The sequence below is a fragment of the Fomitopsis serialis genome (genome assembly GCF_022376445.1).
Source record: "Fomitopsis serialis strain Sig1Antser10 chromosome Unknown B0H18scaffold_265, whole genome shotgun sequence".
NCBI lineage: Eukaryota > Fungi > Basidiomycota > Agaricomycetes > Polyporales > Fomitopsidaceae > Fomitopsis > Fomitopsis serialis.
Genome location: NW_025955225.1, coordinates 1765 through 28534, shown reverse-complemented (window position 1 = coordinate 28534; position 26770 = coordinate 1765). Strand labels below are relative to the sequence as shown.

The 26770-nt window shown below is 59.4% G+C and overlaps 7 protein-coding genes across 7 annotated transcripts; 2 read left to right on the top strand and 5 right to left on the bottom strand.

Moving 5' to 3' along the window:
- Window positions 1-1173: 1173 nt before the first annotated feature.
- B0H18DRAFT_890966 (uncharacterized protein) lies at window positions 1174-1398 on the bottom strand (the record flags this gene model as incomplete). Its single annotated transcript, XM_048041314.1, has 1 exon — window positions 1174-1398. A coding segment is annotated over one exon (225 nt), but the record flags the coding sequence as incomplete, so codon positions are not given.
- Window positions 1399-3868: 2470 nt separating this feature from the next.
- B0H18DRAFT_943278 (uncharacterized protein) lies at window positions 3869-5232 on the top strand (the record flags this gene model as incomplete). Its single annotated transcript, XM_048041889.1, has 3 exons — window positions 3869-4216; window positions 4285-4697; window positions 4750-5232. The coding sequence occupies 3 exons, from the start codon at window positions 3869-3871 to the stop codon at window positions 5171-5173; spliced, it is 1185 nt and encodes a 394-aa protein (XP_047885295.1). The 3' UTR covers window positions 5174-5232.
- A 2255-nt stretch (window positions 5233-7487) lies between these two features.
- On the bottom strand, window positions 7488-8982 carry B0H18DRAFT_277763 (uncharacterized protein). The gene is made up of 2 exons (XM_048037382.1): window positions 7663-8982; window positions 7488-7597 (listed from the first exon to the last, which is right to left on the bottom strand). The coding sequence occupies exon 1, from the start codon at window positions 8774-8776 to the stop codon at window positions 7790-7792; it is 987 nt and encodes a 328-aa protein (XP_047885294.1). The 5' UTR covers window positions 8777-8982; the 3' UTR covers window positions 7488-7597; window positions 7663-7789.
- A 3651-nt stretch (window positions 8983-12633) lies between these two features.
- Window positions 12634-13158, top strand: B0H18DRAFT_1160176 (uncharacterized protein; the record flags this gene model as incomplete). The annotated part of the gene is made up of 2 exons (XM_048035805.1): window positions 12634-13031; window positions 13090-13158. Coding segments are annotated over 2 exons (444 nt in total), but the record flags the coding sequence as incomplete, so codon positions are not given.
- Window positions 13159-14372: 1214 nt separating this feature from the next.
- B0H18DRAFT_1127667 (uncharacterized protein) lies at window positions 14373-15225 on the bottom strand (the record flags this gene model as incomplete). The annotated part of the gene is made up of 3 exons (XM_048035291.1): window positions 14373-14633; window positions 14696-15055; window positions 15112-15225. 3 exons carry the CDS (start codon window positions 15223-15225, stop codon window positions 14373-14375), a joined length of 735 nt encoding a protein of 244 aa, XP_047885292.1.
- A 923-nt stretch (window positions 15226-16148) lies between these two features.
- On the bottom strand, window positions 16149-17168 carry B0H18DRAFT_1160169 (kinase-like domain-containing protein; the record flags this gene model as incomplete). The annotated part of the gene is made up of 6 exons (XM_048035804.1): window positions 16149-16253; window positions 16335-16430; window positions 16511-16657; window positions 16718-16768; window positions 16801-16872; window positions 16908-17168. The coding sequence occupies 6 exons, from the start codon at window positions 17166-17168 to the stop codon at window positions 16149-16151; spliced, it is 732 nt and encodes a 243-aa protein (XP_047885291.1).
- Window positions 17169-18852: 1684 nt separating this feature from the next.
- B0H18DRAFT_961430 (uncharacterized protein) lies at window positions 18853-22340 on the bottom strand (the record flags this gene model as incomplete). Its single annotated transcript, XM_048043048.1, has 3 exons — window positions 18853-18887; window positions 19038-19504; window positions 19615-22340. 3 exons carry the CDS (start codon window positions 22338-22340, stop codon window positions 18853-18855), a joined length of 3228 nt encoding a protein of 1075 aa, XP_047885290.1.
- Between the last annotated feature and the right edge of the window lie 4430 nt (window positions 22341-26770).

Below are 26770 nucleotides of genomic sequence, written 5' to 3'. Positions count from 1 at the left end.
TGCACGGACGAGCGGGCAGGCAAGAGCAGACGGGCACGCAATGAGCTGAGCGTGGCGACAGGCGGGCGAGTGGGTGAACAAGTGGACAAGTGCTGAGCGAACAAGTGGACGAGCACAGCCGGGAAAGGACAAGAAGTCGGGACCGGCCCCGGGTACTGAACGGCGACAGCGGGTACAGGATACTACAGGTAGCGCGCGGGTTGGCGCAGGTCGTTGCGGGCCAGCGGGTGTCTCCACGGGTCTGCATGGGCGAGCGAGACGGCAGACAGCCAAGAGTGAATGAGATGGCAGATGAGTGAGACGATGTGTGGGATGGCAGACGAGCAGGTTGGCGGGCAAGCGAGTCGGCAGGTGGGCGGAACAGAGTCGAAACCAAGAATGGGTCGCCGGGGGTCAACGCTGAACGTAAGGCCAGCGATGCGCATATCCGATTTTGCTGGGCGAGCGCGGGTGACGGTGCGCTCGGACTCGTCATGTTCAGGCTGTGGAGCGGTGCGACTGTCTTCGGTGTGTGGTCGTGGTGGTCGGCAGTGTTGGCTGAGCGGATACGGAAAGGGACAAGCGGGTGAGAGCGAGCGGGTGTTCGGGCAGACAGATAAGCGCAGTCGGGTGGGTGGATGAGTGGGCAGATGAGGCGCACGAGCAGTCGAGCACACAGACAGTCGCAGAGGCGGGCCGCGGCGGATGGCCAGGCGGGCGCACACGTGGACGAGAACGCAGGCATCCGCAATCACAGAGATATAGCTAGCAAGCACAGGATATGGCCCCAACTCGACGAAAGTTGCGTTCAAGTGCTTCTGGAGAAGCGACTCCATAGCACTGGTGAACTGCACAGGTCCGCGCGTATTCCCAGAAGTACTCTGCAGTGAACACGTTGGTCCACTGCTGGCCGTTCGACGTGGAGTACGTCTCGACGGTCGGCAACGTCACTTCGTACTTGGGGAAGATCCCTCCCAAGCAGCGCTTGTAGTCCTCCTCGCAGAGGTCCATCATTCCCGAGTGAACCGGGATGCACGTGCGACGTCTCGTGGCAAACATGCCAGCCTTCTTAGCTTTCTCGACCGCGTTGTCGATATGACCAGAAAGCATAACTGCGCCGAGAGAGTTGTAGCACCCGATCTCGAGCACACCCGGACCGAGCTCTGCGAGCACATCTGCAATGATCAGCTCCGCCTACCCCGGTGAGCAAGCCAGGGTAGTGATCGTGCCGTCCTCCTTCTCGAGCAGAGACATAGCCTTGCTGCGGGCGATGGCGAGCTCAAGAGCGAGAGCCTTCGGTCCCGCACCGCTGGCGTAAAGAAGGGAAACCTCACCAGCGGAGTGGCCGAGCAAGGCGTCGGGACGAACCCCAAGAGCAGCGAGTGTGTCGACCAAGGCTAGCTGGAGCACAGTGAGCGAGGGAAGAGTAACGGCGATGGGCCAGATGGCACCGAGTGTGTCGCTGTTGATTTGTCTGCAAAGAGTCCAACGTCATTGATGAGGCTCTGACAGGTCGCCGAGAAATAGACTTGGTTGAGCTCGTTCACCGTATTGCGAAGGACCGCGGTGGTCTTGGAGAGGTCACGCCCCAGTACACTGTAAAATGGTAGCCAGGTAAGCAGGCACATAAACTCACCCTCTTTATAGTCGCCTGCCCTTCCTCTCGAGTTGTCTTGCCCTCGTCGCGATCCTACGGCCTTGTTTCCAGGGAGTCGACTTCTCATAGACATTGTATAAGTCCGAAGTCGCGCGATATGTTGTATCTCGAGAGAGCCATGCAGAAGCTAATGCCGATGCTTTGCAGGACTTTGATTCCATAGGACGCAGGAGTTCGTGGTGAAGAAAAGGGAGGAGGAGTTCGTGGTGAAGAAAAGGGAGGAGGAAGAGTAAGTTCAGCAACACCGCCAGCTCAGCACGCCCGCATCGGGAAACTCCGAGGTGGGCGCTTGCACTTCAAATTTTACTCGCTGAACTTCAAGCGCTGACCGTCACCTCCGAGGCTCACCCAACTCGATTCCCGCCCTCTCCCTGTCGAACTCCGTTACGACGAGCAGCTCCGATAGTTCTTTGGACGACCCTGGCGCCGACGATGTGCTGTCATACTACCCGCCAACTGTGACCCGGACTGTACCCGGCACCTGCGCAACCACCGGGACGGGCGTCGGTTCGGACAACCACGCGCTCGTGCCATCCCACAAGCCCGAACGCACGATATGGCAGTCAACGAACGAATGGCGGGCACACAAGCGAAGGCGTCGCAATCAACCTCCTTCTATCGGCAATGCTCAATCCTACGCACTCGCTTGACGCTTCAGGTCTTCGTTGTATGGTATCTGTTTCTTCCCCGACTCGCGCTCTACGGATCTGGTAACACAGCTTTGGGATTGCCTCGTTCTTCGGGTACCCGCTCTGCTATCCCTTTAACCTCCTGCCTGACTCTTCAAGCGCATTGATCTCGACGTCAACCTCTTGTCCTTCGATGACATGGAGAAGGCAAAGAGTCGAGGTACGTCACGTCGTGAACCATGTCTCCCAACTCGTGCGGGTACGCTAACACCGAGCACACAGCGCAGCGACGTGCAGTAATAGGCTGTTGCACGACACATACAGCGACCGCGAGCACGCGGGGCCAATGACCTGCGTGCAGGCACGGCCGTCGAACGGGCGGGCGGGCGGACGAACTAGCCGACCACCGGGTGGGAAAGCGGGCTGTCGAGTGGGCGTGCGAGCGGGCGGGTGGCTGAGCGGGCGGGTAATCAGGGAGGCAGATGAGCAGGAAAGGTCCACGCTGTCGCACACGCTGGTCGTATGTTGCAGTGACACTGGCCCGCGGACGAGCCGCGTTAGCACGCGCAGTCAGGCCGAGCCGCCGAGGGCGCGACGTACGTACCGGGACCACGGGAAGAGCGGGATGGCTCGAGATTCGGAGGGCGAGAACGTCTAAAAGGTACGTCAGGCAGTGCGGGTGTCCATCAATACAGACACGTATGCACCTCACTAACGTGTGCTTGACCAGGACAGACACGCTGAGATGTGTGTCTGCACCAGTGCCCCGTGCAGCGATGTGCACCGAGCGACCTGTGAAAATATATCAGCTCGAAGCCATACACGATCGGACGGAGGAAGAGCGTGTTCAGCGCGGGAAGGCTGTGTGTACGCTGCGCAGGAGACGAACATGGCACGACGAAGGCAGCAGTGAGCAGAGACTCGGAGTCACGAAGAGAGCGGTGATGTTACAAGGTGAGAACATCGCTCGTCTTCCTGTCCATGCGCTCACGAACGGCTGAGATATCACCACATAGGCATGTCGTTGTACGAGACGGTGATGCTGCTCGTCTACGTGTGCGAGCTCCGGTCCCTCCGACGAGTCTGCTGGCGCGTCCCGGCCCATGGCAAGTACGACAGACGACTGGGGCAGCCGGCGTGGCTCAAACAGCTTGGTCTCTATGTCGTGCTCCCGCACCAGTCGGGATACGCGTACCATTCACCGTGTGGTACTACATACCACACCACGCGACAGCCGCACCTCGCAACTATGTTGACCAGACGCACAACTGTTTTGACAGGTACACAGCACACCCAGCGATGAACGGGTTTCGACGTGGGTGTTCGCCCGGCGCGACCAGCTCCCTCCTCCCAGCTGTAGCAATATACGAGGATCATGAATGGTTTGACAGAGGCTGAAGAGAGACAATGTACTGTTGTGTATGGTAGTCACAGGCGTCCGATGTATATATGTAGCATTTCTCGACGCGAATGTACATACAAGTTTTTCAACCTGTTTGGGAGGCATTCGCATCGATTTACAAGCCATTCGGAGCGACAGGCGCGCCGCGGCGATTTGCTGCCGATTTGCGCCACATTCGTGCAGGGGGGGTTTCCTGATCGGATGTGCAGGGAACTCGCTGCGCGCCTGCGCCTGCGGAGGCTAGATGAGGCCGGCAAGGCAGCCTGGCTCGACAAGAACACGACGGAGGTTTTTGTTGACCCTCTCACCAAGCCATACCCCGACTACCATTGGTGGGTTGCTGAGTCGCCCGAGACAGCCGAGCAGTGGAGACCTCGAATCGAGGAGGGCAAGCAGGCGGACAGGCGCCACACGCGGCACCCTATTGCCGTGGAGGACCCCTCGAAGCTCGCACACATTGTGCACGAGGAGGAGAGTGTAGTTTTTCGGGACAGGAAAACAGGCAAGGTCGTCATGATCATAATCCGGGACTTCTGTAAGGACAAGAAGGTTCTGGCATACGCAAATGGCGAGACAGAGCAGTCGGCTGATATGAGAAGATCAGTCAGGGTGAGCAGGCAATATTTGAGTCTCATTTGTGCTCGTTATTGACACTTGTGCACCAGCTCGAGGACCCGGGGAAGCTTGTGCTTCTCGGCTACACTGCTGGTTCTCGCAGCCACCCTCTGTACGACTGGGCTCGGAACCTCCGCTCCTCCAAACACACCGCAGAATTCATACGGGAGCACGACTTCCGTGTATCATCAGTATTTGCTCTCTTCTGGAACCTGATCCAGTCACACCTTCCTGAGGAGGTCCTCGCTCCGTTCGAGTTGTACCTTTCCGAGAATTCGATGGGTCGCATGGACGCCAATTCGAAGTCGCGGGAGTCGAAAGGCATCTATATGGTGGAGTGCGGAGACGAGTACGTCGAGTTCAATGATGCCAAACTCGCACCGCCTGCAGGTGTGGCTGGTTGTAACTATGCGCGGTAAGTGCTCTTACAGCATTTCCTTGGATCGGTCCTGATGCATATCTTGTAGTGCCATTCATCGAGAGAAACAGCCCCAGAAATGGGCGTTCTCGTGGACGACTTCTCGCCGCAAGGGTATGACAGGAGGGAGTTTCTACGAGGCAGTCTATGGCATCAAGGTATGCCAGGCTCCCAACACGATGATCGCGTGGATGCCTGAGCACGACCATGGCACGAGTCTGCTCGATTACAGCTCGGATCGGAAGGAAGATGTTCCGCCTTTCGCGCAGGCTGGCATCGCCTTTGTTACGAGTACCCGCCTTGCCTCCACCTGGCAGAAGTATGTTGAGGGTGAGGATTTTGCGACTGCGGAGAAGGAATGGGTGGAGAGTATGGAGGATGACGTCGAGAGCAGCTGTGGCGATGAACTATGCACCCTCTGCCTCGATGACGGTTACAACTGCAGTGTCAATCCCTGCCCAATTTGCATTTAGTCGTAACTCATCACTCGTCTTCATAGCTAGCAATATTCTCAATTTACACAGAGTAGACATTACTGCAGCTTCAGCAAAACCCTAGATGCTCGTGCCAACAACAAGGATGGGGTAAGTATCTAGGGACTACCTGCCTCGCACTCTCGATCTTCGCAGCAAGCATGCCCTCCACATTCCACTGACCCCTGTGCTCCTCAAGTGGTTCGGCTTCGAGGACACAGGCATCACTGCCTCCCTGAACACCTCACTGAGGTCGGGTACGCGTGGCGCGTCCTCGCGACGTCCTCCGCGCACACGCCGCACTCGAGCACGAGCCCCAGGATGCAGTCAGTCCTCCTTCTCCACGAGGAACTCGCCCGCCCGCCCACGCCCACGCCCGCGTTCGCGCGCGAGTTCGCCTGGAACGGGAACCTACCGACGGTGTACTGCGCCGCCGCCTTCTTCAGCTCCTGCTCCGTCTTCCCTACCCACGCCGCCTCCGGGTGCACGTACACGACACCCGGGATCACGCGGTAGTTCATGTGCCCGTGCCCCGCCTTGATGCACTCTGCCGCCGCGATGCTCTCCTTCTCGGCCTTGTGCGCGAGCATGGGCCCGAAGGTCACGTCGCCCATGCACCTCACGGCAGAGATGGACGTGGTGTACTCGTCGTCGATCACGATGCGGCCGCGGGGGTCCACCTCCACGTCGATCTTGGTTCCGACTTGGGCTGCCCTGAACAGCCTGCGCGCGCAACACTCGCGCACCCGTCAGGGCGCGTGGCCTGGACGCGCAGATCGTGCCGCTTACCGGATGACTTACTGGTCATTCACCCTCAACGATCGCTGCACTACCGAAGCTCACGCCATATCCGCCTACCCCCGGTCGACTCAGCACTCATGCGCGGATACACATTCGTCGCAGTATCATCCCGGTCTGGTCACCGGCATCAGCGATATATCCACGCACGTCAGTCAACGACGAGACGCACTCGGGTGTCCAGCCATATCTCATAGGGTATGTTCATCCGTTTCCGATCTGGTTCTGAGCAGAAAAGCTAGCAGTCTTGGTTAGCGGATGCCGAGCATGGGTGTCCCGGCCAACTACTGCCAAGTACTCGCACCGCCAACTCACAGCGTGCCGTGCTCCGTACCAACCATGAACCTGTACAATATCTCCTGCAAAATATGCCAAGTTGCGACCTGCCCCGGCCAAGCTGCACGCGTGACCGCAACGCGTTGGGCACACTTGCTGCCGATCACCAGTTCCTCCCTCGATGATCGCTGCGCGGCACGAGCTCACGCCGCGTCTGCCTTCGCCCGGTCGAATCTCCAGCCCATTTGCGCCGGTCAGAGGGCACGAAACGGGATGCTCACGGGCTGGTATTCGCCCGCTGTGATCCCGGTCTGCCCACCGACGTTAGCGGCGCCTCCACATGCACTGGTCAGCGTCGACACTCACTCCCGTTCTCTCCTCGATCTGTTCTCGGCCTTCGTCTCGCACATTGTATGCGTTCCCTACCGAGCAGTCTTGCGTGGCCGCTCATCGTGTCCCTTGCCGACTTCCTGGCTCTCTTCGTGCTCACCCTCAACTCTGCGCGTCTTCTGCGCGTGAGTCGGTGTCTCCGCGCAAGGTTGGTGCGCTCCGACTCGGTCCGACATGTGTATTCGGCCCCGGTCGAGCGCAGCGAACATCCTCCCGGTTGGGCGAGGTGACGCGTACTGCACATAGGTCAGTGACCAAACCAAGCGTGGCACAGAGGTCGCGTACCGCTGAACCGTCCCCGCACGTCATTGTTCCGACACTGGCATGCCGAAAAGCAAACGGTCCGGCACTTGACCGTTTGGACTGCACGCGCCCGTCAGGCGCGTTGCCCCGGAAATGCAGACTTCACTGCTCACCTGGCCACTCACCGGTCAGCCACCATGTACGGCACGTCCGCACACCCACGTTCACGCCATCTGTGCCCTCGCCTAGTCAGCCCGTATGGGACAGTCAGTGCGAGTATCGCAGCGCCGAACGGAGAGGCTTACGCGGAGTTTCGCTCGCGGCGGCGTGCCTCTGCCTCGACACACACCCCGTCTCGTCCGCTTCGCTTCGCATTAGTCACGGCATCGCACTCGATGTGCCAGTTCCTGCCCGCCGGTACCTGCTCACTGGGCTGCTGCTGCCGCTTGCGAGGCACTTGCTGAGTGATCTCATGAGCATGTCCGCGGATCGTCGACGAAGATGAATGACTAGCAGCGACCACCGCAGACGACGTCGGCAGGCGATGGAGATGACGAAATGACGGAGATGACCTCGCAGGCGCACCGAGAGTCGGGAGTCAGTGCTTATCGCGGAAGTTGAAGTCCGATGTGGAACTCATTTGGTTTAAGGCGAGGCCGGGGAAGTCGCGACCAGGCGAAGCGCAGGCGCAGTGTGGACGCATCGAGTGCGGCGAGCCTGGGGTCCACCTTGTCAATAGTATCAAGAACGAGCGAGCCGCAGAGAAGAGTAAACTGACGAACTGAGTTACAATGGATGCTTGCGGCTGAATTGTGCTGCCGAGCTCTGCAGGGATGCGGCTGGAGTGGCAGGCGAGCGGTACAACCTGTGCGGTTGTTGCTTACTCAGCTTGGGGTCCCTGCGTGAACCTCAGTAGCTGATCGTGGCCGCCCCCGTCCACATCGAACGCAATCGCATGCGCCCAGCACGGCGCACTCGGGGAGACATGGACGGACTACTGGGCGCGCCGGCGCGATCATGTTGGTGGGTCGCCGACTGGGTGAGACACTGTGAGGTCGCAGGCGCGCCGAGCGGAGAGTCCGGCGTCCGGCGCGTGCTGAAAGGGCAGATGCGAGTCGGACGAGGACGGGGGCGCGTAGCTCGAGGTTGACGTGCAGAATACGGACGTGAACAGATGGCGGACGTGGAGGCGGGTCGAGTGAGGAAGGATATGCGGAACGCCGGCGCAGAGGAGAGGGAGGTTGAGGGCGAGTGACTTCGGTACTCACGGGAGTCGTTCCAGTTCTCCTCCGTCTGCGCCAGTCGTCCCTTCGCGGCCATCCACCCAAGCGTCGGTTCGTCCTCTGGGTGCTTGGCTAAGTGCGCAGGCGTGCTCTGCGCGATGGGTTTGACGTCGCGCGGTCGCTCGACCTCGAACTCGTAGGCAGTGGGGGCGGTAAGGTTACCGAGCGCGCGGCGATTCCGCGTGAGGAGGGCGTGAGGAGGGCGGCGGGAGCGTGGGTGGTCGGAGTGGCGACTGGACAGAGTACATGCACTTGCCGCCCCATCCAACACCGCCTGCTGCTCGCAGTACATGGTAGGGCGGGGGCTCGCGGCGACGTCTTCCCGGGGATGAAGTCTCCGGGCTCGCAGTATGCTCATGGCGTCGAGCTTCCGGCCGGCCTTGCCGGGCGGCGGCGGGGTATCCTCGTCATAGACGTCCATCTTCTTGTCTTCCTCGACTCTCTTTGCCGCGTGCTCCGCCGGTGTTGCAAGGCCTCGCGAATGATTCCAGCGACCGATCTGGAGCACGGATACGCTCCGAGGTACACGAGTTACCCTAGATTGCACGTAGTTTTGTGAGCGGTCGTGCGAAGGTACGCGAGAGCAGGGTACTCGTCTAGAGACCTGCAACATGGTTGGGAAAGAAGGGGGAAGTGCGACGCAAGCGTCGAGGAAGAGCAGGTGTCCTCCATGCTCTTGTCGTCATCACCCTCGCCCCCAAGAGCCCATTGACGCTCTTCGCGATGGGGTTGTGCCTGGTTGCCGAGACCGCCGATGGCATACTTGACACCCGGTAGCTTGTGCTCGCCATTGCTGAACTCGAAGGACTCGCCCGAGAGGTTTCGAGGGACTCGTCACTCGTGCGAGAGGTTCTGTGAGCGAACCAAGCTTCCACACCCTGCTCAAGCCACGCCTGCCCGCTGCGGACGCAACTAAGCCGTGGCAGGCCTGAGCGACGCCTTTTTAACAGTGTTTTGGTGTGTCTACGTGGGGCTTGTGTCATGCGGGCGGCTTGGGTGACGGGCGACCTGTACGACGGTGGACTGGACAGCGGGGAATGCGGGTGGTGGACGGGTCGAAGGCGCTGAATATGGCCGGATATGGCCACGTCCAGATATGGACGTGGCCGGCGGGCATCCTCGTCCCTCGCGTGCAGGGATATATGGTCGGGGAGGGTGGCGCGGAACGCTCACTCCTTGCGTGCGCCGCGCCGCGCCGCGGCGACTCGGTGGACGTGGTTGCACGCGGAAGTGAACGGCGCACTGTATGCTCGCATGCACACTATTGGCGACCACCGTTCACCCCGGCGACCCGAGTAGCTAATTATGGTGGTCGACCTCGAACGCAATCGCGTACGCCCAACACGGCGCACTCGTCCATTTCTTTCATGATCGCCTCTGCTGGCAGGCTCTGCAGACTCGGCGAACCCGGCCTCGAGACCTCGCATTCGCACCTCCCACTCCTCTCACGCGCGCGCGGCGCAAAATGCACTCAAGCGCGTGTTTAACAACAAACATGCTATCGATGTATTAGAGTCAATGTATTAGAGAGCACAACAAACACGGCACTCAACCCAAACCATCGCCTCTAACTTGTCCCAAGTGGATCGGCTTCGAGGACGCAGACATCGCCACCTCCTTGAACGCCTCGCTGAGGGTCGGGTGCGGATGGCACGTCCTCGCGACGCCCTCCGAGCTCGCGCCACACTCGAGTGCGAGCATCGCCTCCCGCGATCATCTCGCCCGCGTTCGGGCCCACGATGTGCGCGCCGAGGATGCGGTCCGTCTCCGCCTCTATGAACTTCATCTAGCCCTCCGTGTCCAGGTTCGTCTTCGGGCGAGTTCGCCTGGAACGGGAACTTGCTGACCTTGTACTGCACCCCGCCACCTCTGGGTGCGCATATGCCTTGGTGTACTCCACCACGATGCCCTCCACTGCCGATATGCCCTCCTCCTCGGCCTTGTGCGCGAGCATCAGCCTCAAGGTGACGTCCTGAATGCACTTCACGCCGGAGTTATACTGGTCGTCGATCGCGATGCAGCCACGGGGGTCAACCTCCACGCTGATCTTGTCCAGTCCGAGGCTGGCAGTCAGGCACACGGCCAACGGAGACGAGCGCAGGGTTCTCCATGAGGTCCTCCGCGAGCGTCTGGTTCGGCATCGCCACGATCATGAACTGGAGTAGCGCACGCGTCGGGTCGCCCATGGCGTCCTCCTGGTTCGCGAATGCATCATGGTTCGCCATGAAGAACGGCGTACTGACGTGCTCGCAGTTCCACTGGTAGAGCAGCGGGAGGTCCCCGAGAGCCTGCTCAATGAGCCTGAGGGCGGCTGGCTTGCTGCTGCCGAGCGTGACCTGCTCGCTCTGCAATCCTAGAGCCTGTTGCGCCTCCATGAGTTGCTCGAGATGTTCCGCGCGCGACTCAAGCTCCTCGAAGAGGTCAGCGCAGTGCTCCGAATGCGCATCCGGAAGACCGCGCACGAGACCAGACACGAAAGGATCTGGCTCAGAGCCACGGTAGAACTTGGGACGATGTGAGTGGGTACAATGTGCATCGAGATGACGCCATTACATACCGAGTCACCGTACGAGATTACGACACCGTCCTTCACGTTAACATTGATGTCCCCGTCGGAGACCTCGATGCCGTGCAAGAACTGGCGTACGTAGACGTGGCTCACGCCAGCGTTCTTGTCCGTATAGGAGTCCTTCCGAATGACGAACGAGCTGACAGGCGGCGTCTCCCGCGTGAGCTCTTCTGCGAAGTGCTGCACAACCTCAATTGGGTCGTTGGTCGCGTCTGCAAACCCACTGGACGCGTAGACGGGGTCCGCGTGGTAAACCGCATGCGGGTGCACAGGGCCGAAGCTGAGGGTCTTCCGATGGCGGACCTGATTGTCGTTGCTGTTGCCACCGGGGTGGGCGAATGCGCTCGCGAGATCGATCGCAGCAACCGAAGCGACGAGTAAACGACGCATTGTAAAGAATGAAGTTGTGTTAGAGGAGCGAGCGGTCGTGTGCCGTGAACCCCCCACTAGAAGAGCTGGAGGGAGTGGCGGTGGTTGGCGAGAACCGGCTGAGCTGCGTACACGCCATCCTTACGCTGATCGAAGAGTTGTCTATCTGAATCGGGTGCCGCTCTGGACTTGTAAGCAGCCTGGCGCGGCCCATCTGGCGCGGGGCCCCGCGGAGCATACGAGCTCGGCGCGGCCGCCGCGGCGTTCGACACGGCTTCTGGCTCGGCGGTGATAATGACTCGTCGGGGGCTGGCGGCATTGGGGTTGTAGAGTTTGCTTGGACTGCCGGCAGATGGGCCTGCCTGGTGTCGGGATGAAGGACGGGGAGAGGAGGTAGCGGTAATCTTGAGGAGGTAGCGGTAATCTTGAGGCGGCGCGAAAAGCCATCAGCTCCGGCCGGCATCGCGTATGGCGAGGTCTAGTTGACAGCAGTGTTGGGGGTAGTAGTGGAGGAGCGTGCATCCGACGAGGAGCGGGCGCATGCGGTGGTCAGGGAGTGGAAGAAGAGCCTGAGGGAGCGGGCGTTCGGCCAGCTCGTTTTGCTACACTGCGAGCGCAATCGCGGCGGGTCAGTCTCCATGCGAAAACCCGGCTACGGAGCTACATACGCGGCATGCCTGCGCTGGAACACGACAAATTTGTCTGCAGGATCTGTGTGTTGCACCAGCCTGCGGGGCGCGGCCGTGGGGGATGGCTGCGGCGACTCGGACCCGGTGGTGAGGGCGATGGCGAGGGGCCTCCCGGCGACGAAGACAGGCGGAAGAGAGGAGGATGAGGCGCCCGTCTGTAGCTTGCAGGTGTTCGTCAGGAGCACGTACGTCGGGCGGTAGGCTCGGCGTACCCAATGCGCGATGTTCGGCGGCGAAGAGAGGGGCAGCAGTGACTGGGTGGGCACGTCCGGTGAAGGCGTACCACCGATTTTGGAGCAAGCTTCCTGCTCGCTTTCCCTGCTCCCCGCGCCCGTGCTCCTACTATGCTTCCCTCCTCACATCATCCCCGCTCTGCGCTCGTCGTGTTCTGGACAGTCTTGTCGCTCGAGGCTGGACTTGCGCACGCGTTGCGCGAGACCTGGTTCGCGTGGCTAGGTTGCCTGTCACGCAGGACCACGGGATGTCGAGTGGAGGTTCCCAGATTCGAAAGGAGGGACCCGCTGGGTCAGGAGCGCGAGCGGGAGAGCGGGAGAGGGAGACCGGAGAGGGTAGAGGGCGATCTTGAAGCTTGAAGCTTGAAAGCTTGATGGTTCACGTTCAGCTAGTTGGGCGTCAGTTCGAGCTCGCCTGACCGCCAGCGCGTTCCGACTCTCCTCCGGCGGTCGTGGTGGCTGCCCGAGTCGTCAAGCAGCGCGCCGGGCGCTAAACAACCCGCTCACCGTTCAAACATCGTTCACGCGGACTCGCCGCGCGCGTCGCGCACGACCTCATCAGTGCGTCTAGCAGACTCTAGCTTAGCGACGGTGCCATCATGACCCTCGCTGTGTCCTGCCCTTGAACAGTCCGGACAATTGGCACTTGGCCGAGACTTTCTCGTATGCCGTCGCCTTCGGTATCCACCTCACTGTCCATGATCGCCCTCGTCACTCTTTATCTGCATCAAGACGAATTTTTTACAACAGATTCTGCGTAACGTTGGAGAAAGGGCTCGCGCAGGCGACGACCCACAATGACCGTGCCCTTCACTCGATTGTCTACTTCCGCGTCACCATCATCTCGCAGGCTCTCAACTTCGCGGCGCGCTGGCATGGGTTCGTCCGCGCGCTGTTCGCGGTACGCTGCGTCGTACAGCTCGTGTCAATGATCGTCGCTGTGTACGCCAATTGGAGGTTCGCTCCCATCCGCGGCATCCCACTTGGGTGGGTGTTGCCTGGGTCTGGGTACGCCTTCTATTATCTTGTTGTGACCCTCTGCATTCTCTTACCTGCGCACCTGCAGGGCGTCATCGCGTTCGTCCCTCTCGACTGCATCAGGTTCGCGATGAAGGCCACCATCATCCAGAGGCTTCCTGGCTGCTGCAACGCCGAATGGCGCAGGCTTCCGCCGCCCAGTACCTGCGCTTGTTCCGCCGCCCAGTACCTGCACTTGGTCCCGCGCGGCAACGCGCGCACCGAGGACGCCTCCTGAAGGCCGCGGTCAGGCAGCAATGGCGCGCACCCCGGGCCCAACCTTGGCAGCGCGCTTGCGGTTCTTGAGGTACTGGCTAAAGCCCAGCCGCAGCTCTTCAGGCGGCGATCCTGCATCGATGTTCGCGTCGGGGTAGGGCCCGGGTGGTCGCATCTGCAGGGTCGTCAAAGGAGGACTCGGCGGCAGTCTTCAGTCTCCTCGCCGCGCCGGGCAGCGGAGTGAGGTTGCGGCTGCGCCTCCAGTTCCCGCTGGCTGCAGCCTGGCCGCGCCCGCGCGAGCAGCAACCGGCCAGCCTGCGCCTGCCACTGGCTAGCAACCGCTGCGCGGCACCCAGGTTGGCGGCCGCTGCCCCCCGCGCGCCCCGGCGCGGAAGCCGCCCAACTTGCAAGTTGCGGGAGGCTGGGGGTGCTGCCTTTTCTGCTGGTCCCAGGGTGCTCCCCGGCCGCTCTGCGCCGCCCCACTCGCCTGCAGAAGAATCCCGCAGGTTGCGGCTTTCTGCCCGGCCGCTACCCGACCAAGGTCAAGGCGCTCCCGGTGAGCAGCTCGACGCGGCGAAGGAGCTGGATCGCTGCCTCGGGGAGGAGCGCGGTCCCTCCGCCCTTGCCCGCGCCGTTTGCGGCCCCGCGCACCATTTTCAGGCGCGCGCGCACCTGCCGCCTGCGCCCTCGTGCGCTTCGCGATCCTGGGCGCCGCGCTCAATTGCGACTTCGTGCCCCCTCCGCCGCCACCTCCGGGCAGGCTGATGAGGGCTGTCGAGGACCGGTGGAGCGCTGGTGTACGCGAACTGCAGAGCGAGAATCAGCACGATAGTTCAGAGCCAACATTGTTTTCATAGATGTTCTGTTCCTAAGCCATAACGGTACAGTGCAGCCCGGAAACTGCCAGGGGTGAATCTGTACGACTACGAGTGCATACTGTGAGTGAGCGGCGAGGAGATAGAACATACGACGAGTATTATATGAGTGAATGAAGTGCGAATGGTAAGCAAGGTAGAATAGAGCGAAGACCATGCGGAAAAGGCAGGGAGGACTCAGGCGCCGCTACGATCGTAAAGCAGGCCCGAGTTGCCTCCACCTGCGAACTGAATGAGAACATCAAAGGATACCACCGTGGGGACTGGCGATCGCAGAAAGCAATTCCTCAAGAAGCCAGCTATCGATTGCATTGAGGAGGGATGTCGGCTTGTCCACCGAATTCGGATCGTATACCTCGTGGACGAGCTGTGCGAGGTAGGCAGTCGGAACGACACCTTCCTTGAAGCATGTCTGCCAGCTGACGATGCCTTCCTTTTCGCAGAATGCGCAGCTCGCGACAGGGCAGGCATACGCCTCGTCACTATTGCCGACGAAAGTGATCTGGAAAACCGACTCAGGATCCATATGCATACTAACGATGCAGACCTGCTGTGAGTACGAACCTTGATTTTCTCGCTACCCACAATCGAGTCGGAGCCAGTGGCAGCGATAGCGAGCATGCGAGGGCGGAAGCTCGGAGAGTCAATCTCTTCAAGTGAAACGAGGTCAGAGGTGAACGTGCCGGCAGCTCGCTTCCTCTCGAACGACGCAGCGCAGGGAATGCCTGTGCGCTGGAGGAAGCCCCTGACCACATCCCCTAGACTGGCACGCCCATCGTCGAAGGCTATCGTCTTCAGGGGAAGAGGGACTGTGTGCTTGACGATAATATCGAGGTAAGGCTTGAGGCTTTCGTAGCTGCCAATTCGCGTCGAACAGGCTGCCATCACGAGTGCAGCTGGTCCACCGGCGAATGCTTGAGCAGCCTGAAGAAGACTGTAAGAAAGGTAGTCCCTCGGCTGATAGTGCTGCATTAACGAACCTTCGACAATGTGAACCCGTTGTGACACGGCAACTCGAAGCCTGCGCGGAAAGCACGAGTATCGGTATGCTCTGCAACAGTGTCGTCGCCTAGCAGAGCCTTGTACAGGAGCATTGGGGCAAAAGCAGCATGGGTTTCTTCGTCACGAATCGCATCAGGAAAAAAGGGGATCCCTAGGTCAGCCAATATAGGGCACATAGCCGACATAGGCTCATCGGAAACCCCTGTGTGTATAGCCGAGTATAGTAGCCTTGCAGAATCTATAGTGTGTCATAGTGCCACCATGATCAACATAGACTAGTATAGTACCTGATAGAATGGTAGTAGTATAGATCCATAAGCCGACATACAGTAACATATGCCATCATAGTAGACATTGCAAAGCATAGCACTGATCGTACTGGTCACTCACAGTTATCGTCACTCACAGTTGTCGGCAACTCATATAATGAAGAGAACATAAAGTTGAATGTATTAGATTATGAGATGACACAGTACTACAACTATAAAAACAAGTGTCGTATGGCCCGAAGACTCCGAGGGCCAAGGCCCAGGCTATAGCAAAACTAGAATCTACCTGTGGGTGTCCCTGGTTCGACCCATACCCATACCTGCTCGAAGTATCAACCCACCATAGTAGCTACGGGTTTCGCGCGGGTCTGCTCAGGCTGTATGTGTTATGCAGGTCATGGTCAGTCACGCACAGGGTTTGTGATTGGGTAGGCGAGATCTGGCAGGCAGGCGAGAGAGGACAGGTGGGCGAGAGAGGATAGGCGAGTGAGAGAGGACAGGTGGGCGAGAGAGGGCAGGTGGGCGAGAAGGTGCATGCGAGCAGGCGAACGGGTGGCCGGGCAAGAGTGGCAGGTGCGTGGTCAAACAGGTGAGTAGGTGAGCGGGCGAGGAGGGTGAGGTGCTAAACAGCCTTCCACCTCGCTGCGATGGCGGACATCCTGCGTAAGCCCTAGAAGTGCGCATGCGTGAGAGGAGACGTTGCAGCAATGTCGCACGCATGCACGAAGTGAAGAGAGATGGGGAGGTTACATCTCGCCTGATGACCTGCTTTTGGGCCAGGCCGGCAAGACCTTGCGAATCCAAATAGCCATGTCGGCTTCGTGCTGCATGACGTTCTTGATCCATGGGTGCTCCGAGTCGAGGAGAGTCGCGGGCGTCGGGCGGAGCGCAGTGTTTCACGTCAGCCTGCAATCAGGGAGGGGACGTGAGACAGGATGGGGATGACGACGGGAGACGTACGCTAGCTTGATGAACTCGTTCATCTCAGCGCTGTAGGTGAACGGGCCCTCGTCCTCTAGCTCTGGCGGCTGCGGCGTGGGAAGGGAACAGCGTTAGAACATCGGGAGGTAAGAGACGGGAGAATGAGGGGTGGGGAGGAGCAGCATACCTCGTACTGGGTGATGTACATTGTGAGCTCAATCACAGCAAGATCGCTAGGGAAGGGGAAGCGGTTCTGGACCAGCTCAAGGAGGGAGATGCCCATCGTCCAGACGTCCGATCGGATGGTGTATTCGTGCCCGGACAGTTGATCCGGCTGGACCGCAGATCAGCACAGGGCATGCCAGCGGGCAATCAGCCTAGGAAGGGGACGTACCGCCATGTAGGGACTGGTGCTGGTGAAGGTGCCTGCCATGGAGTTGATGAGCTCGCCGGAGACACCAAAGTCGCAGAGCTCACGCCCTCGGCCATCCGCCCTGCGACGTTCTCGGCGACGTGTTTGTCGGTCTCCTTGAGACGCTTACCGGCGGACTCGAGGCTGCCGCCTCGCAGAACTCCATGAGGACCTTGACCTCGCTGGAGGAGGGCGAGAGGTATGCGCCGAGGGAGCGGACGATGTTGTGGTGAGATGTGCTCAACGTGATCTTGATCTCGCGCATGAGCTGCTTCATGGGGGCCTCGAGCGTGGTGATCGTCTTGCGGGCGATGATCTGGCCTGTCCGCTTCACCCTGACCTTGTAGATGGTGCCGCCGGCACCCTCGCCGAGGCGGGCGAGCTCCTCGAGGTCGTCGTCCTCGTGAGCCAGGCTTGGATGCGGCGGGCCCATCAAGCTAATATCGGGGCACTCACCTAGTTTGCGAGCTGTATCACTGAAGCTCGTTATGCGCACCTCGTCTTGAAAATAGGCCGGTCCGTGTGTCCTCAATATCTGCGGCAGGCCGACAAGGGTGAGATTAAGGTGAGATATGGAGGAGAGAACACTGGGGGCAGCAGACGAGAGGAAGGGGCCTTGTACTTAGAGCAGCGCGAAGTCGAGTGTCGGTGTGTCGTGGCAGCGGTGGCTGCAGTCGGCATTCGCCGAATCGAGCGCTTCGCACTTGCAGACGACGGCCTCTGCCAGTGCCAGTTACCTCGCCCACCCGCTCAACCGTCTCCCACCTACTCCGTCGTCTCCCAGCCTATCCGCTGAACGTTGAGACGCTCACCTTGCGGCCCTCTTGCGCTCTATAACTCGACTGTGGCAACTCCTGTCGAACACGTGGCTCTGGCGACACGCCCGCGCAACCCAAGACTCAAACATGCGCGTAGAAGTCCTGCACCGAGCGAGAAGACTGCGCAAACTGCAAGGAATGCAGAGGAAGAAGGACGAGAGGGGAGTGAGAAGAGGAAGAAAGGTTAATGGTGTAGTATGAGTAGCTAGAACGAGCACAAAGGCTCAAAGCTCGAAGGTACGCCCCTGCGGCCGACAGACTGCATTCACGGCTGCCTTGCTGGCCACGAAGACACCTCCTCCGTCACTCGGGACGACCTCTACGTCGTACCCGCTACTACATACGGCAACACGTCGGACGCGCATCACTGCACGTCTCGCGTGCTCCGTTCATTCACGACCGATGGTCGCATATTGTGTACGTTAAATGCTTCGCCCTATGTACACGCTGCCGACGAAGATAATGACCCGCGACGCGCGTACTTGCAGACGCACCCGACGGGTCAATTGATTCCATACACGGTGCGACGGACCACGGGCTATACATCCGCTATATCACATTGCACTATGGGTACGTCGTGTATACACAAGATCTGTTGCGCCGCCCATCTGACCCCGACTCTCGACAACAGATGGCCTGGCGCAGATGGCGTAGCGGAGCAGCAGCGCACTGAACAAGACAAGCAGGCTGGAGTTCGCTGAGCACAAGCCCAGGGAGCACGAGCCCGGCGAGGACAAGCGCGAAGAGCGTGTCCAGGACAAACACGAGCAGCACACTTACGACGAGGACAGGCTGCAAGGACAGGCCTGGAGTCGGCTAGTTACAAGCTCAACAGGCACGACGCAGGTGAGCCCGACGCAGGTGGGCACGCCGCATGACACAGGCGAGCGCGATGTAGGCAGGTATGCAAGCGGGACAAGCGCGACCAGGACAAGTACGACGGGAGCGAACACAAACTATGGACAACAGTCGTGTAGCGTGTACGTTGGATATTCCGCCCTACGTACACGCCACCGACGAAGATACTGATGTGTCCCGTGTACTTGCAGAAGCACCCGATGCGTAGACTACATCTATACACACACGCGTCGTGCGATGGATCACGGCCCTTTCGTAATAAAGACATGCAGTAGATTCTCGTGACATGCATGATGGATGCTCTAGCGTCAGGTGTGCTTTCTCATCATTCTATACTACTTTACATGAGCACTTGCTGTATGTAGTCGTCATTTATAAATCAATGTTTCGGTGTCGCTTTCGAACCACTACAAGCATTGGTAGTAACACACATAGCACGATCTATTGGCCATAGATGGGTGTGACATTGTATATTCCTATAGCATGTCAAGCAAAGCCATCATAGACCTACAGCCTACTATGATGGTTGGCGGCTATGCTATGTGGTACTATACTGTCTATAACGGGTATGTACTGATGGCTGGGTGCTATGGCCCCAAATGTGAGCCTAATGAGTGGGAAATCACGTTTCGAACGGTCCACCCGGAGTGCATTTGGCCCGTTTGGAACGGTGGACCCGGTGTGAGAGTTAGCGGTATCGCGCTCTCGTCGAGGGGCCGGGCTAGGCCGTGAACTCGAGGTCGTGTGTCGATGGAAGACCACGGACTTGAGGTCGTGAGGATCGTAAAGGTCGTAACGGGGCGAGGAGCCCGCTGTAGGCGTGAGCGAGGCGAGGAGCCCGCGTTGAAGTCGTCGCGCGAGGAGCGCGCTGGCAGTCGGCGAGGAGCTCGACAGCGGAGTCGACGAGGAGACGACTCGGAAGGACAGCGCAGCGGGGAGCTCGCGTCGAGGACGAAGGACGAGGAGTCCGACGTCGAAGAGACTCAATCCCAGTTCGTACGGCGCGGCGGAATCGCACTCGGACGAGGTGGTGGGATGCAAGTAAGTCTGGCGTCTATTCCGTATAGCGCGCGTCTTCAGCAGAGACGGGCGCCTAGAAGTACACGTGACGCAATATACGCTAACTATTGTACGGGACGAGGGAGGAAGAGATGAGGGTCGCGGTTATTGTAAAGAGAAGAATATATATGTAAGTAAGCGGACTTGATCCTGTCCGCCGCATCCGTAACAGGGCCCCCCACCGCGAGTCTCAGATCCTTTGCAATGTCGTCCCTAACGTCCAATTCCAAGAGAATCCGTCCCAGAGCGCACCAGTGCGCGAGCCGCACCACGTCGTCTTCACTGTCGAGGTAGCGAGGTTCGTAGTAGGAAGGATAGACGGACAGTCCTGCCCCCCAGACTCGTCGCACTCGGTCGCGGATCCCGGCCCATAGCGCGCCGCGAGCAGTTGACGACATAGTCGCTCTCATGGCCGGATGTTTGGCCGCCACTATACGCTCGACGTTCGACCGGAAGTGGAAGGTGCGGAGCTCCCATACTTCCTTGTCCTCTTCATCCGGACCGGGGTTTCGGAGGTACGGTATCATGGCGTCGGGGAGCGGACGGACGTTGCAAGTCTTGAGCGTACGGCTCAGAGCAGCATCCGGACGCAGGCGACCCTTCCAGACCTTGAACTTGAGGGGGTCCCACTCTCCGGGCGGTAGGTTCAATGCCTCCACTTGTTTATCCCTTGATTTGAGCCACATCAAGAGAGCTCCGTACCGATCGTCGGGTCGGCCGAGCAGCAGCTGAGGCGAGGGCAGAAGAAGCAACCCATCCTCCGGGAATTGAGGCTCCGGACCGAGCTCGCTCTCCCAGGGACGTCGAGGGGCCGGCGTGAACTCGTCACGTTCAAAGGGTCGGCGAATGTATTCGACCACTTCGGACGGAGAGTGAAGGTTCAGCCTCGTCCTGAGGGGAGCTCCGGACGGGAGGGTGACGATCCGACTAGGGTTCGCGGGTTGGTTCGCCGTCTCTTGGTCCTGGGCACTCTCGTCCTCGTCCTCGACGACGGGTTCGTCGTCCTTGGGCTCGCGAGTGCTGACGTCAGAGAGCCGTTCCTCAAGCGTTGTCCCTACCCGAGCGAGCAGGGAGCGCGAGTCACTCAATCGCGAGAGGAGAGAGGGGCCGGGCTCGTTCACGTCCTCGACGGGGGCAGGGTTGGCAGTGTTCAACGCTCCGCTCCTCAATCGTTCCTCGAGCGATCGGGTCGGGGCAGGCGCGGATAGTGGGTGAATCCGTTCAGCTAGGGACCGACTGGACGTGGTCGGGCTGTCCCGAGAGACGCGTTCGCGAGGAGGGGAACGAGGTCGACTAGGGGGATCGGATCGTCTCACCGGGCTGCGTCCCCTGGAGGTCCTGGGAGCTCTTTCCGGAGGCTCCGCTCGATGCATCTTGTCTCGACTGGATCGCCTCGTATACCCAGACGAAGGAGGGGGTCGGTAAAAGTCGCCACCTCTCCTGAGCGGAGGACGCGGCGGAGATCGAGCGCGGTAGGGCGATCGCGGGCGAGGGCGATAGGGCCGAGGAGATCTCGACCGAGATAAGGCACGACGGAGGGGTCGTGAGTCCGGGGAAGGGGAACGACGGAGGGACGGGCCGTATCTCCCGTATGGGCTAGGCGACGGAGACTTCGCTCTTCGTTTTCCTTTGTCGACGGCGGGGCGCGGGGGCGGCGACTGAGGAGAGGGAGCCGTAGGGAGCGGCGCATACGACTCGACCGGGCTGGCTGGTAGCGACACGGCCATAGGCGAGTCCGCACGCGGGAGCGGCGCTACCGTTTCTCCGCGAAGGCTTAGGGGTGGCGGGATCGCGAGCGAATCCTCGCGCAGGAGCGGCAGTTCCGACACTCTGCGCGGGGTTCGAGCTTGAGGAAGTGGTTCGGCAAGAGACTCAGGGGCTGGATGGTTCACCCATCCCTCCTCCAGGTTCTCGAGCGAGGCCGCGGTAGTCGCCCCATCCGTTCGATCCGGCAGAGAAGGGACAGTCGGCGCCGGTGAAGCTCGGCGAGGAGGGCCTCGGTCCCGCCGCCTTGAGTCGCCCATATCTAGATCGGAGTCCTCCTCGGCGCTGTCCAGGTCGGCTTGGAGTTGGCGCATCCTTTGTCGGGTCCGTCTTCCGAGTGGTTGAGGCGGCGCGTGTTCCGCGACGTCCCACTCTTCCCACGAGAGTCGGTCGTCCAAGGGAGCGATGGACGAGACAAGCTTGCTCTCGGGAGGAGGGGAACGAGAGACGTACCAGACGGGGACGCCACACCAGGCGAGACGCTTCCTAACCTCATCGTTCCCCTCATCCACCCAACATCCTCTGCCCACCAGGTCCGGGCAGGGAATCGAAAAGCGCCCTTCCGCAAAGGCGCGCCGTAAGTAGGCGTGAAGCGCGTAGGCTCGCAGCTCCAGGAGGTGTCGTTGGATGAGGGCGACGATCTTGCGCATGGAGTGAAGGTCGACGGTGAGGCTGCTGAAGTCGTAGAGAGCGTCCTGCACACAGGTGGGTCGGAGGACGAAGCCAGAGGGGGGAGAACGGTCGAGGTTATAGAACTCCTCGGCGCGACGAAGCTCGGCGTCGTAAAGAGTTCTCAGGGCGAGCGAGAAGTTGCGAGTAGGGGTGCCGGTCCCATTTTGAATGCACGAGACGTAGAAGGACGCCGGAATTCGCCCTTTCTTGAAGTCGAGTTTAACGAAAGCAGCGTCGACTCCTTCGTCATTGTCCGGGGCTTCGTAGATGAACGCGCGGTGTTCAAACGCGCTGCTCCACCACTGAGCATGATACCCGGGCTCGAACCAGCCCGTACGGCCATCCGCGTAGACTTCCTCGCGGTCGTTTGCACCAGGAGGAGGCGAGGGAATGTACGGGGCGTTGGACGAGATGGCGAAGGATCCGTCGCCCATAGAAAGAGCTGAGCGCACGTTTCGGTGCGCTCGGTAGAGCTCCCATGCGGTGTGGCCAGCTTGAAGACGGACTGGGAGATGTCCGAAGTCCCGTGGGTAGTGCAACGACGTGCGAAAGCCTAGCGAGGCCGGGGCGAGAGTGGGAGACGACATCCGGCGGAGGAGCGAGGGCGAAACGAAATGGGAGCGTAGCTGAGCAAAGTTCGGCAGTTCCAAACGTTTGCTTAGACTACAGGGGGAGAGTGAGAAGCGGCGGAATCGCTAGCTCACTAGTGAGAGGGAAGAGGAAGGAATAAGCGCGCTAGACGCTCCGTGGCTCATGAACTTCCGTGACGCGCTCACGTGACGAGTCGACGGCGCGTCTGAGCGTCTTCTGGGAAATTCTACGGGCAGAAATAGTACAGTATGGTAGAGTAATTTTTAAGGAGAAAAATGATATATACTCTAGCTACAATAAAACGAAGACGAGAGGGAAGAAGAAGAAGAGGGAAATCTAACGAGTCAGTCCTTCGGCGGTCTTGTATTCTCTGAGTATTTCGAACGCGTTCTGTAGGTGCGAAGCGGGTTCCCAGGTGTCGTGGATGGGGCTAAATCCTTTCCAACGGATCAGGAATTCGAGACGGTTGCTCCTGGATTTATTTCTTCTCCACGCGACAATCTTGTCCACTTCGAATTCTTCCGTTGCGAGGAGTTCTGAGTTGCGCGGATCGGGGAGAACAGGGCGGTTAACGTCGCCGGGGATGGAGGGCGACCCTCGGTAGCGCCGCAGGTGTTCCAAGTTGATGACAGGGTTCATGGGGTACGTGTCGGGAATGGCGAGGCGGTACACCAGAGGATTGACCTGTTCTTGTACGATGAAGGGACCGAGCATCCTCTGGACTAACTTCTTTCCAGTACCCTTGACGTCGACGAGTTCCAGTGAGTGTGGATTGACGAGGACTTTGGAACCCGCGGGGAAGGTTTCCACCCGTCGGCCTTTATTGAATTGGCGAGCCGCTTGTTCTTGGGCCAAGGCGAGAGCATCTCGAGCTTTCTGGCGATGGAGTTCCATTTCGATAACGAAGTCGGTCGCGCGCTCGCTAGCGAGTAGCGGACGTTCCACGTATCGGCTGTTCTGGCTCAGGAAATCGAGGGTGCCCTTGGGATCGAAACCGTAGAGTAGGAAGTACGGAGACTGACCCGTTGCTGAATGGATCGAAGAGTTGTATGCGTGGGATAAGGCAGGAAGCCATTTGGCCCATCCGGCTCGGTCGCCCTGCACGTAAGCTCTGAGCATGGTTTCGAGTCGCTGATTGACTATTTCCGTCTGTCCGTCGTGTTGAGGATGATGCGATGATGATAAGCAGAGATGGATATTTAGTTCAGCGGCTACTGCTCTCCAGAACTCAGATATCCACCGTCCATCGCGGTCGCAGATGATATGTTCGGGGATACCGAAGCGAAAGACGACGTGTTGTACAAAGAGGTGCGCGAATTCGACAGTGTTGAGGGTACCCTTGCAGTGGATGAATTGTCCATGCTTCGTGCATCTGTCGACTACTACCAGTACTGCGTCGTATCCGTCCGAGAGAGGTAGGCCGGTGATGAGGTCGAAGAGATCCATTCAAACGGGCGATTGGGGACTGGGTTCGGACGTAGAAAGCCGGCTTTAGCTCGATGGTCGGATTTCGTCTTTTGGCAGACGTCGCACGAAGCTGCGTATTCCAGAACGTCCTTACGCAAGGTGGGCCAGAAGAACCGAGTGTTGATTCGTAGGGCTAGCTTCGTTGGGCCTTCATGCGCTGCTTCGTGGGGCGAGTCGTGAAGTCGCGCAATGAGGGGAAATACTTGCGATCGAGGCACGCATAGCCTTGCGGGGTCCGAGCCCGTGCGCATGTAGAGAAGGCCGTGATCGTCCATGAAATGCATTGACCAGCGAAGCGCTGCAGGTCTGGCACACTGGCTTTCTTCCACTTGTCTCGGAAGAAAGGATCTTTCGCGTATCCTTGGACGAACTTGTCCCGAAATTCCTTACTCATCTCGATGAGCATGGTCGGGGGCGACACGTCTTCGTCCGGATAGTACAATGAGCTTGGGTCTTGAGGAACGTCTTGAGCTCTCGAATCCCTACGCGGCTCCGTAGTAGAGTTCTCTACGGCTTTCTCGGCGGAACGTGATCGAGTTAGGACAGTTTCGACGGTCTTGAGTGGTTCGAGATGGGGAGGCATTGTCTCTCCTTCTCTCGCCCCGCTCTGCTCCTCAGTTGCGGACTGGGGAGGCGCGATATCTCCCTCAGCTCGTAGACTGAGATCCTCTGCGGTGTTGAGCGGTTCGAAATGGGGAGGCGTTATCTCTCCCTCATCCGTTCCGCGTAATCCCTTGGTTACTTGCTGTGGAGGCGTGAGATCTCCCTCAGCTCGTAGACTCAGGTTGCTTGCGTAAGGAGAGCTGCTCGTGCTTGCAGTGCCTTGTCGCTGTTTCGGTAGCTCTTCCCGTTCGCCCCCCACGCTAAGACCTGAGTCGTTCGCGTTTGTGTTGGCATGCCATCTTGTCGGTGGTGTCTCTTCGAGGACGTCTTCCCACGAGGTCACTATCGACGCTCCGGCCGCCATACGGGAGGCTGGAGCTCGCTCCGCTGCGGATTCGGTGGCTGCAGCCGTAGTTTGGTCGGTGACGATGGGGATGGACGAGTCGAAGCAGGGTGACTGATGCTCCGGTGGGTCGCGGGGCAGTCGAGACAACGGGTCGACGTTGGAATGCACGCGTCCTGCTCGGTGCACGATGTCGAGGTTTGGCGCGAAGGCCGCGAACACTGCTCCCCAGGCGGCTAGGCGGCGGTTAGTGTTCTCGTACGTGCGTGCCCATTGCAAGGCCGCGTGATCCGTGACGAGGGTGACAGGTTCGCCTTCAATGAACGGTTGGAAGCGAACCAATCCTTCCTTGGCCGCTAGGGCTTCGCGTTCGGTCGCGGAATAGTTCCGTTCCGCTGGCTTGCAAGTCCTGCTCCAGTAGGCGATGACTCGCTCTACATGGACGGCGGTATCGTCCAATGTGGAGGCCCACTTCGTTGGAGGAGGACAGTCGTCGAATTTGCGAGCAGTTCGGGCGACCAGTACGGGCACCGGAGCTTGTTCCGCGAAAGCTTTGGCGAGACGGTCGTAAGTACGAGTACCGCGTAGATCTCCGACCTTGATGGACTGGACTTGCTGGAGGCATGCTCCGAGGGCTATGTCAGAGGCATCAGTATAGAGTCGGTACGGTAGTCCTGGTATCGCGTGCGCGAGTATCGGTGCTGATTGAAGAGCGTCCTTCGCCTTTTGCCAAGCCACTTCACAGTCGGCTGTCCAATCCCATTTGTGGTCCTTCTTTAGCAACTCAAACAACGGAGAAACCAGGAACGAGAAATAAGGGATGTAAGCCGCGAAGTATACCGTCATTCCGAGAAAGGTTTGAAGCTCCAGTACGCGCTTTGGACGGGCGAGTTCCATCACGGCGCGTACTTTTTCCTGGTGAGTAGAGAATCCGAGCCGGGAGACCTTCTGTCCGAGTAGTAGAATCGAGGTGTACCCAAAGTGACATTTAGGAGGCGACAGCGTGATACCCGCGGAGATAATGGCCTTGAGTACCTTGTCGAGGTGCGAAATGTGTTCGTTCCAGGACCGCGAGTAAACTACGATGTCGTCGATATAGACCAAGGCGAACAACCACAGGTACGGGGCTAAGACTCCTTGCATAACTCGTTGGAAAGCTGAGGGGCCATTCCTAAGTCCGAAGGGGAGACGCTTGAACTGAAACAGGCCGCGATGCGTTCGGAAAGCGGTCTTCTCTCGGTCGTTGTCCGCAATCGTCAATTGCGTGAAACCCGCCAACGCGTCCAGGGATGTGAGGACTTGAGCTCCGGTGAGTGCTTGCAGAATTTCGTTCTGTCTGGGGATCGGGAATTCGTCTGGAATGGTAACGGTGTTCAAGCGGCGGTAATCGACGCAGAGACGAGGTTTCCCGTTACGGTACGCTATCAGCACCGGGGCCCCCCAGGGACTATTAGACGGTTCAATGACGTCCAGAGACATCCAGGAATCGTGTTGCTTGTCGATCACCAGTCGTTTAGCAGGAGAGGCTCCGTACATGGGTAACGACACTGGCTTCGCATCCGGTTGAAGCTTGATCTCGACTTCGGAAGGATTATGGCCTAGACGTCCATCGAACGCGAATGCAGCTTGATTGGCTTTCAGCATACGGAGGAGCCGTTCCTTTTCTTCTGCTGGCCATTCTGGACCGATGTCCAAGATTTCGGCAAGCTTGGCCGAAGGGTAGGTTTCTGGGTCCGGCAGTTCAGCTGTCTTAGGGCCCCATTCATCGTCTCGAGTTTCGACATTAGGAGTGTCAACTACATCCGCGCGCGGCTCTTCTATCGCGCTACGGATGAGTGTCTGGACGGCGAGTGCGTGGGC

Coding starts and splice junctions, on each gene's coding strand:
- B0H18DRAFT_277763 (XM_048037382.1), bottom strand. CDS start 8,776: ATGTTGCAGGTCTCTAGACGAGTACCCTGCTCTCGCGTACCTTCGCAC.